Source organism: Nanorana parkeri, unplaced genomic scaffold (assembly GCF_000935625.1).
Source record: "Nanorana parkeri isolate BGI_ZX_2015 unplaced genomic scaffold, ASM93562v1 scaffold325, whole genome shotgun sequence".
Taxonomy (NCBI): domain Eukaryota; kingdom Metazoa; phylum Chordata; class Amphibia; order Anura; family Dicroglossidae; genus Nanorana; species Nanorana parkeri.
Window position 1 is genome coordinate 888,826 of NW_017306593.1, and position 10,492 is coordinate 899,317.

General features: G+C 39.3%; 1 protein-coding gene across 1 annotated transcript; it reads right to left on the reverse strand.

The window, feature by feature from the left end:
* Positions 1-1,122: 1,122 nt before the first annotated feature.
* Positions 1,123-3,998, reverse strand: LOC108788433 (taste receptor type 2 member 40-like). The gene is made up of 2 exons (XM_018558191.1): positions 3,306-3,998; positions 1,123-1,278 (listed from the first exon to the last, which is right to left on the reverse strand). Exons 1-2 carry the CDS (start codon positions 3,996-3,998, stop codon positions 1,123-1,125), a joined length of 849 nt encoding a protein of 282 aa, XP_018413693.1.
* Positions 3,999-10,492: the final 6,494 nt, after the last annotated feature.

Sequence of the window (10,492 nt, forward strand, 5' to 3'; positions counted from 1 at the left end):
CTGCAGCTGCCTACAAAAGTGCTAGGTGGAGCTGGGCTTTCATTTAATTAAATAGTGGCTTACGTAAAGTCCATGGAAAACTATGGGGTTGATTTACTAAAGGCAAATAGGCAATTCCCTTTGCAAGGGGATTTGCACATTGCAGGGTAAGTTTCCCTTACTAAAGGCAAACAGTGTATTTGCCTTTAGTAAGTCAACCCCTGTGTGTCTATAAGGACTGGTGCAGATTTAGGTGATCATCCCGGGCCCGTGCGAGCCTGTGTGGTTGCACACAGCGGTTGCCGCACGGCCCCATTGGTTTGAATGTGGTTGCATCCGTGCAGCAATTGCTGAAAAAAGGTACATGTACCTTTTTTTGCGACACATGTTTTTTTCAACCGCAATCGTGTGCGATTGCACAGTGGGAAACAAAGTGATCTGCCTGGCGGGACTGGAGTGCCATTAGAAAATAATGGCACCGCCAGCACAATCAATGGTGGTGTTGGACTCTGTGACGGCGCAGCCATCCGTGTGGTTTCATGCACGATTGCTATGCGGTCACAGATCGCCGAGGAGTGAACCTGGCCTAAGACTACCCTGTTTGCAAAAACTAGCTTGTTTGCAAGATAGCAGTTCACAATGTGAGGGCATCCCACAACATACCTGATAAAGTGGCCACTATTGCATGATTTTACTGCAGAATAAACAGTGTTGTCACAATGTTAAAGGAAGAGAAAAAAAATAACGGCTCTAGTGGCAGCATCAACAGTTCATATAACTGTGTTACTAGTGGGAGTTAGAGAAACAAAAACAGCTATGATAATACAATTGACAGAGAGTACATATGTTATTTTTTATTTTGTTCATAGTTCTACTGTATAGACATCCTGTTAGTTAAATCCTTTGCTGAAGTTTCCTGCAGTAGAAGAGCTATGGTACTAACCTCTCTGGTTGCCCATGTCTACAAACAACTTGTGGTGGGGGACATAGGTATTTGACATTTCCAAAAGTGCCGAATGCCAAAGAGAGTGCAAAGCTGGAACACAGGAATGGTAGGAGACACGGGTTACCGAAAAGGTAAGTGCAATAGCTCTCTTGTTGCAGGAACTTCAGATAGGATTATTTCAGGGGCATAATTACAGATCATGGGGATGAGATAGGGGCCTCCCTGACGACCTCTCTCTGAGCTGTGAGTAAGGACACAAAGATCCCAAACATTCCTCTTGTGCATCTAACATTAGCAGACATCTCAACTCTCTGGACAATCCGGGAGTCTCCCGCTATAAGACTCCTGAACATCTGCAAGAGAAACATTTTATCTGGGAAAGGTTTACTCTGCTCTATCTAGCAGAGTAAACCTTTCCCGTCTGTCTGTTTTTTTGTTTTTTTTTCATTCTGACATCGGTGCCGCCGGCTGCCGTCAAAGTAAATAAAAAAAGACAGCATTGAAATGAATAGTTAAATTGCTATTGGCTATTTCAATTTGCAATAGCCAATATCAGGCTGGCTATTGCAACCACCCTCTGCTGTTGTCAATCAGCAGAGGTGGACCTGAAGTTCTCCATCAGACCCTCCTCTGCTGATTGACAGCAGCATTGGTCGGGAGCAATAGCCCGCCTGCAGTTGGCTATTGCACATTGATCTGTCAGAATACAAAAAACAGTCTGCCATCTTTTCACAGAGGTGCCCTCTCATCCCCCCGCGGATGGTCGAGGGAAGAGGGCACCTCCCTGAAATGAGAAGGGCACCTCCCTGAAATGAGAAGGGCACCTCCCTGAAATGAGAAGGGCACCTCCCTGAAATGAATTCTTTCAGGCTGGGATGCCTGCATTAGCTTTCCTACACTTTAGACTTTACAGAAGATTAGGGCTTTAAACAAATGCAACCACACCAAGCCTTAATGATGTAGTACTGTTTTATCTTCAAATGCTCTATGCTTAATTTGCCTTAACAACCCCCAGGCCCCATAGCAGCCGCCTAGGCTACTATAGCTATAGTTAAGCTGGATTGTTTTTAAGAATTTGACAGGGTCTCTTTACCATTGTTTCCCTGCTAAATGTCAAACAAATTATTATACAGCAGCTCCACTACCTACATTGATATTCTTACAATACATTACTTTCTGTCCATGATAAAAATCCTCATTTCACTTTTCAATTATCACAAGTTAGGCACTGACTGGCTATAGATACACTTTAAAGTGAACAAAAGTTTCTGATAGGTATAATACAGGAACCTGCACAAACCTGCATCCTGCTCCCGATTTACTTCTATTTTGCCCTAATGCTAGATTGTTCTAATTGGACAATGATCTGACACTTCCTGGTAGTATGGGAGCTTGCTGCTCCCTACTCCTCACCAGTTTGTGCTTTTTCTATCTCAAGATTTCCCCATTGCTGGACATTTCATTCCTACCCTGGCTTCCTGACCCCTGGGATTGTCTAACTTTGTATTAGATGGAAAAGCAACTTTTTAATTGTAGTGGTGGTAGTGTAGTTGTAGAAGTGTGCTAGCTTATATGACTTATACATAAAATATGGAGATTGTTGTACTCTCCAATAAAAGGAAATTCATTGTGAATCAATTTGCCAAAATGCCCAATCCCAGTTAGGATAACCACCTTGCTGTCTCTCACCAAATCTTGTTCAATCCCACCCTTTTATAGAGGAATGACGCTGATATACAGCTTTACATCAGAAAGAAATGTGTTTTATTCACTGCATCATTGTGAATACACAAGTATTATTTAAAATTTGTACAGGAAAACGGGTTTACATGCTAAACAGTAATTTACAAATAAAGGTTACATAGTTAGCTATTGTCCTGATGTGATTTATTGGTATTTTCACACAGAATAATATAGAAAGTTAATGAGGTTCAGCCCAGCACACCAAATGCCAAGCATTTGCTTCTTGATAATCTTCATGTCCTTGGTTGGGTGGAGGAGTGTATGACTGCAGAACATGGTTTTTGCTGACAATGCGATAAAATGTAAGCACAGTTCCTCATGTATAGTATAATTTTCATAATCCAATGGAGAGACCATTATGTCTGCCCTGTTAGCTTATTACTTGTATGCTCCCATTTGGAGGCATTTTCCTCCCACCAGCCAATGTGCCCAGCAACTTCACTAATGCACTTTTAAGTTTTGGGCTTCCAAAAATCAAAATCATTGATTGCACTGGTGAATAGGCGTAGATAACCACCAAACAGACAGAAAACCAAATACTGTTGACATCAAAAATAGCCATGATCAACAATATCTGAGAAATGTAAAAACTGATATAAAGAATAAGAAGGGAAGTCACAGTGCGTGCTGCAGATACGCTGGCTTCAACACTCTGCACATTCATTCCTCCGGCATTCTTACCAAGGTGTTTTGCATGGACACAGAGGGACTTGATTATCAAGATATTGGCAACAGCCACCAGGATAAGGGGAATACAGCAACCAATAATACTGGTTACCAGCAGGTACTGAAGACTCATCTGTGGTGTGCCATATTCCACTGTTGAGTTGTCAGTGAGATTACCATTTAATTGAATCAAATATTCATCTTTGTTAATATTCCAAGCAACTGGAACACTGATAATGAGTGAAAGCAGCACAGAAGAGAACAGCATCCAGGGGACCACATCAGAGATATTTTGTTTGAGACGCAAAAAGAATGTTTGCTCAAATGTAACGAGCATCACATAGTAGAATCCACAGAGGCAGAAGGTAAACCAAAAGCTGGAGAAGATTGTGAAGAGCAGAAGAATAGAGAAGATGGTAAAAACATTGTCAGAAAAGTACACATCACTCCACAAGTAGAGAACAGAGTCATGGGCGGCCATGCTGAACAGATAGGCAATATTGAAAAGGCCCAGGGTAAAAAGTATCAGTTCTCTCGGGTTAATGCTCCTACCTTTAGCCCTGTCCATTCCATGGGCCACAATAATAAATGCATTGGTGAAAAATCCAATTATGGTGCTAATCCCCAGAGCGCTAAGTGAGAGAATTACAAATGAGGGCAGCATTGTGCTTTCAGCTCTTTCTGTCTTTTTACTTCTCCATTTTGGCAGCTGTACTTCTCTGGCAGGAGGAAACACCTGTTAGACAATGGTTGGAGCCATTAAGATAGTAGACCAAGTAGCTAAGGGTTTGAGACTTTGAGTATACATTGTATAGATTCTGATTACAACACACAAAACAAAGGTGGCTGTTTATGTCTATAAATTAAATGCATTTCCATAACTATTGTTTCTACACACAATAGTGTGACACTAGTAATAGCTGTCAGATAGCTAAACTCCATGCAGATACATATCTATATAATACAATTAAACCGGTTATTTAACATACAATTGGTAAAAGTACAAAAATTGGTTATTATCAGCCTCTAATAATCCCTGTACCTGGTGCCAGCCATTATTTATTGCATTACACTGATTACAGAGCAGAATGATGACCTCATGAGCATGCTTATGCTACCTTATTGTCCAATCATATACTAGAGTGGGTATGAAATCATATTCTTTTGCTTATCTGCAATACAGTCTTATTAAAAAAAAACAAAAAACAACAACATTTTATTTGTGTTTAAAAATACTGCATCTGTATACATTTTTTAAAATCTCCCATTCATCTGCCCCTATATCCTAATTCAGTGGGTACACAATCTTTGAAGGGTGAAGATGACTTAAGGTGTGATAATAGAGTATATTATTGCTGACATGGTTTTAGGAAAATGCAATCACTTTTTAAGGTTTTAAAACTTATAAGATGGCATCCGTGATAATTTTACGATATACGCTGGAGAGAAGCTGATGAAGCAGATCTCTGCTTCATCAGCTTCTTTGGGGGGTCCTAGGTGACATTAGGGGTCTTGGAAACCCCTGCTGTCTCCATAAAGAGGACCTGTCACATCCTCTTTGCTATCACATAGGGGATTTCTTTAAAAACATTTCTGAAAATTTTTTTTGTAAAAAACCCCCTAAAGTTGCCAAAAAAAATATTCAAGTTACGCAACTTTTTTCAAAGTCCCCACCCATACATACACGCATGCAAACATGCGTCGGGTGCGCATATGTGCGAAAACGGTGATTGCGCCCATTACGCTGCACATTTTACATATCGCCGCAAACATCGGAATGAGAGCAATAATTCTAGGGCCATTAATCACTAAAACTGATGAGTGGTAAAAGTTTTAAAGCGTCGCCTATGGTCAATTTTGAGTGTGGTAGTTTTTTGCGAGGCTGGTCTTCAAGTGGTTAAACATGTTATTTGGCACTTTGGATTGCTGCGCATGTCACTGTTTTAAATGTAACGGACCTTCCTAGGTACTTACGTGCTTGTATGTGTAAATAAAAATTACAATCGCAAGTATACTATGTGAGCTTGTAATCCGATACTCTGCAGGCAAGAGATGACATTGTACATATCTTAGTCCAGCTTCCTCCGATTCCAGACCTGATTCTCCGAGTCTAGTTTTCAGAACACCGTGTGGTAAGAGACTCTGTATAGCAAATGACGAGTGTGAGCTCAGGAATGCTTGGACGTTGATGGCCAATAGCAGACCATTTCTTCCAAGTGTGAGATACAAAGAGACTTTATAGAAACTCCATGACCTGTAATTACATAGAGAAATGTGTGATAGTTTCCATTGTTTGCTAGTAATTATCATGGTAATATACACTGAGTGGCCAGATTATTATGACCACCTGACGTTTGTAGGCAAATTAGCTATAATTTTGCGCTGAAGTTGCTAGTGGGCCAGACCATTATAAATAGGGAAGCAGGTTGTTTACCACGACAGTAGAAGTGATTTGTTTCTGAAGATACGGGTAAACAACGCGATTTAACAGCCTTTGAACGTGGGATGATTGTTGGCGCTCAAGCCATGGAGCGAGTATCAGCAAAACAGCAGAATTCGTTAAATATTCAAGAGCAGCTGTTGTTAAAGTGTTTAAAGACTGGACTGTCAGCCGAAAATCTGGGTCTGAACGTGCGAATTGTGGCCGTCAGCGACTAGTCAATGTTAGGGCAGAACGGAGAGTGGCAAGACTGGTACAAGACAACAGAAGGGCAACAGTGCAGTGTCAGATTCCTCGCATCACCTTTCAACATCTCGTGGAGTCACGAGGCGGCCCAACCAAGTCATCTCGTGGAGTCATCTCGTGGGGTGGGGTGGTCATAATAATCTGGCCACTCAGTGTATATGTTACATATATTTGTAACATTTATAATTATGTCTATTGCACTGATTAATTATTTATGTGAAAAAAGTCCTTTATTGGAAAACAAAATAAAAAAAAAGATGTTAAAGAAGAACTCCAGGCAAATTAAATCTTAACCCTTGCAGTGGGGCTACCCCGGCACTACAAGGGTTGAGTGCTGATTTTGTATAGTGAGCTAAAATAACAGAGATATACTCACCCGCCCCGCATTCCCAGCTGGCTACTAGACCGGTCCCTTCAGCCTGTCTCCCCGCCGCTCCAAGGATGGAATGACCCTACACTGTATAGGATGTGATGACTCACGGGACCTAAGACCGTTGGAGTGAAGGAGGAGAGAGGTTGAAGGTTGCTTACATTCCTGCAGCGCTGGGGATCTGTCATGTCATTTAGCAGTGGTATTGCTACAGGCTGGGTTTAACCCAAACCCAAAGTTCATCCCTAATGTTAATTACAAAAGAGAGTGACATTTTATTTTTCTGTATTTTGTATAGTGCTGACATACTACTTAGCAATTTACTGACTACATCAGTATGGAAGCTTTCACATCACTACTTACCCCTGAGGGAATTTACAGACTGATGTCCCTCCACAGTCATACAAGGCATTCACACACATGTATTGTAGGTTCAGTTCAGTCACAAGCAACCAGTAAGATTTATTTGAAAATGAGACCAGTGCTACAAAGCAACAATGTCGATTACTTAGCTATCACGTTGCTGTTACTATTATCATCTTTCTTTTCCATTACACATATATTATACCTTTTGCTCTTCCTGAAGAAGGACTATTGCTTATTTCAGTAATGGTTGTTGGCCATAAAGTCCACTTTACATGAATGCTTAGTACAACACAATGACTAACATAATAGGGGGAATTTAAACTGGAGCAGTCAGAATCTGGAGCAGCTGTGCATGGCAACCAATCAGCTTCTCTCTTCAGTTTTTTCAGTTAAGCTTTGAAAATGAAATAGGGAAGCCGATTGGTAGCCATGCAAATTTGCTTGAGATTTTGTCTGCTCCAGTTTTGATAAATTCACACCAATGTATGTTGATAGAAGCTCTTCCTAAAATAGTTTTTTGATGCACAATGTATTACATTCTAAATTATAAACATTTCTTCTGCGGAGACAGTAAAAATTAATTAAAAAAACAAACAAACAACTTACTTTATGTAAACAACATCCGATGTATTGCATTTGGTCGCATAGACACGCTGATATCCAGGTCTTACAAAGAGTGACAATATTTCCTTGGTTATATGAATACCTTTATTTCTGGATGAAATATACTTTGATGGGTATTTTGCAGCTGCGAAAGAAACTATTACATACACTGAAAGCAGTGTATAGCAAACCCACAGTCCACAGAACTTGTTACCTGGGCCATGGCAGGAAGGTAATGGCATGACGTTCTACACATCCAGTCAAGGAATACAGCTAGCTGGTGAGAGCAATGAACAGGTCACTACAAGACAAGCAATAGGATATTGCAGTGTTAGACACTATTCTTACTACATTGGTAGTATCAGTGTGTGTCTTCACGAGGTAGCATACATCTGCATGAACACAAATGCTAAACAATTTGCATGTACTGATATTATTTTGCTCCACAGTTTCATTCACCCTATAACTTCAATTCATTCTTCAGACATTCATATACAGTGTTAACTACTAGAATATGAAAAAGTTTAGCTGCATGCCAACCAAGTATTGGGATAATGAGTAGCAAAGACAGAACAACATTACTATTATTATTATAATATAGGATTTATATAACACCAACAGTTTGCACAGCGCTGTTCAAAATAGGGGAGACAGTACAGTTACAATACAATTTCAGTACAATAGGGTTAGGAGGGCCCTGCTCCTGAAAAAGATTATATTATTAAACTCCTTGAGAGCAGGGACTGATGTAAATGAATAGCATGTAAAGCTATTTGTAAAATTGACAGCACTATTTAAATATACAATAGTAATTTAGAAACGGGGAAAGAGGGACTGCAGTTAATCAAAATATGTAAGGTTTGTCCACCTATTTGGGTCTCTTTTTAATTATCACAAACAAAAATTACACCACCAAGCCGAGACCCCAAAAGGGTAGTGAACATCAAAACCAACTATCTCTTCCAAAAAAACCATATATATATTTATTGTCAACCTTAGTTTATAAATATATCAGAAATTTGATGTATTAATACACATTTAAAACATCCTAAAAACAAGTAAACCTTATAAACTTAGGTTGACAATACATTTTTACAGGGTTATTCACAAAAGGGTGAAGAGTTTGGAGAAGGCAGGAGAAGTGAACACTCTAGGACAAAATATCTGATTTGGAAAAATTCTCCAATTCAGCTCACTTTCCAGTTCAGCTATGTTGTCCTAGATTGTTCACTTCTCCTGCCTTCTCCAAACTCTTCACCCTTTTGTGAATAACCCCTTTAGAATGATTGCAAGCTCTCAGGGGCAGGACCCTCCTTACCATCTTGTCTTAAATTGTATTGTGATTGTAATGTCTTCTTTATATTGTAAAGCGCTGCACAAACTGTTAGCGCTATATAAATCCTGTATAATAATAATAATAATTGATATATTTTTGGAAGAGATAGTTGGGTTTGATGTTTACTACCTTTTTGGGATCTCGGCTTGGGGATGTAATTTCTATTTGCACTATTGAAATATCTGTAATAAATATTTGTGGTGGATACTTGAAACAGATTTCAAGTACAGCTAAATATGCTTAGTCAGCTAACATACTTGGGATAAACAGAGATCTATCCTCAGACAAAAATGATAAAAGGCAGACTCAGAGGACCTCCTGTTTATTTTCTACCTTCAGTCTTCTATGCATCCTCTCTGTTTCTATGAAATGATAGAGAAGGCAGGAGAAGTGAACACTCTAGGACAAAATATCTGATTTGGAAAAATTCTCCAATTCAGCTCACTTTCCAGTTCAGCTATGTTGTCCTAGATTGTTCACTTCTCCTGCCTTCTCCAAACTCTTCACCCTTTTGTGAATAACCCCTTTAGAATGATTGCAAGCTCTCAGGGGCAGGACCCTCCTTACCATCTTGTCTTAAATTGTATTGTGATTGTAATGTCTTCTTTATATTGTAAAGCGCTGCACAAACTGTTAGCGCTATATAAATCCTGTATAATAATAATAATAATTGATATATTTTTGGAAGAGATAGTTGGGTTTGATGTTTACTACCTTTTTGGGATCTCGGCTTGGGGATGTAATTTCTATTTGCACTATTGAAATATCTGTAATAAATATTTGTGGTGGATACTTGAAACAGATTTCAAGTACAGCTAAATATGCTTAGTCAGCTAACATACTTGGGATAAACAGAGATCTATCCTCAGACAAAAATGATAAAAGGCAGACTCAGAGGACCTCCTGTTTATTTTCTACCTTCAGTCTTCTATGCATCCTCTCTGTTTCTATGAAATGATTTCTAGCTTGAAGAAGATTTGCTTTGCTGGAAACCTTGTCAAATATGCAGCAAACAGGCCTATTAAATACACATCCCAGCCATGTAACAAAACACAGAGATGTGAATGTAGCCTTACACTAAACTAACCTCTCCTGCAGTATACTAATTTTGACTTGATGCAATTATATTAATTCATAAACAACTGCGCTCAGATGGTAATGGCCATTTTTTGGGCATATGACAATAATCTTCCAAAAGCATGAAACTTCCAATATGATCCTAGTATGTGCAGTATATCACCTATGATTGTCTCTCTTTCAGGGTTGGGGATAAGTGTTATACATGCACACATAATACCGCACCTCACCCTAAGTTTGTAAGTTGTCTGCAGAATAGACTCCAAAGAATGATCATCTGCAGGCTGACATAGATGACCTTCAGTTTAGCATGGTGCAGAGGTGTCTAAAATGTTGCTCACTTACCCATTTTAACTAGCTTGGTCATGTCACCCCTATAATTAAAATGGAAGCTACAGGTGTTTATGATAAGCCATGTAATTGTTACTTTAGGATCCCCAGCGTGCAGAAAAATGTAAGGTATTGGAAAAAACAATTATTTATGTCAGCAGAATATTCCACAGGGAACCTAGAGGGGTCACTGAATTAATTACCTGCAGGCACTGTGGATCAATTTAACATTGATATGTTATATTCAGCAAAATCTGCATGTATTAATTAGAAATAGAATTCCCTGTTCAGGTGAACCATTTACATGAATGATTATTAAAACAAGGAGACTTCTTGTGCTTGCTATTATAAGAAGAGCTGCACTCAAACATTTGTTATCCAAATAGGTTG

What these genes read in the sequence shown, in the direction of transcription:
- LOC108788433 (XM_018558191.1), bottom strand. Translation starts at nt 3,998, where the DNA reads ATGCTGCCCTCATTTGTAATTCTCTCACTTAGCGCTCTGGGGATTAGC. An exon ending in TGCAGAGTGTTGAAGCCAGC is followed by an intron (nt 1,279 to 3,305) that starts GTATCTGCAGCA and finishes TTTCTCTTGCAG; the next exon opens with ATGTTCAGGAGTCTTATAGC.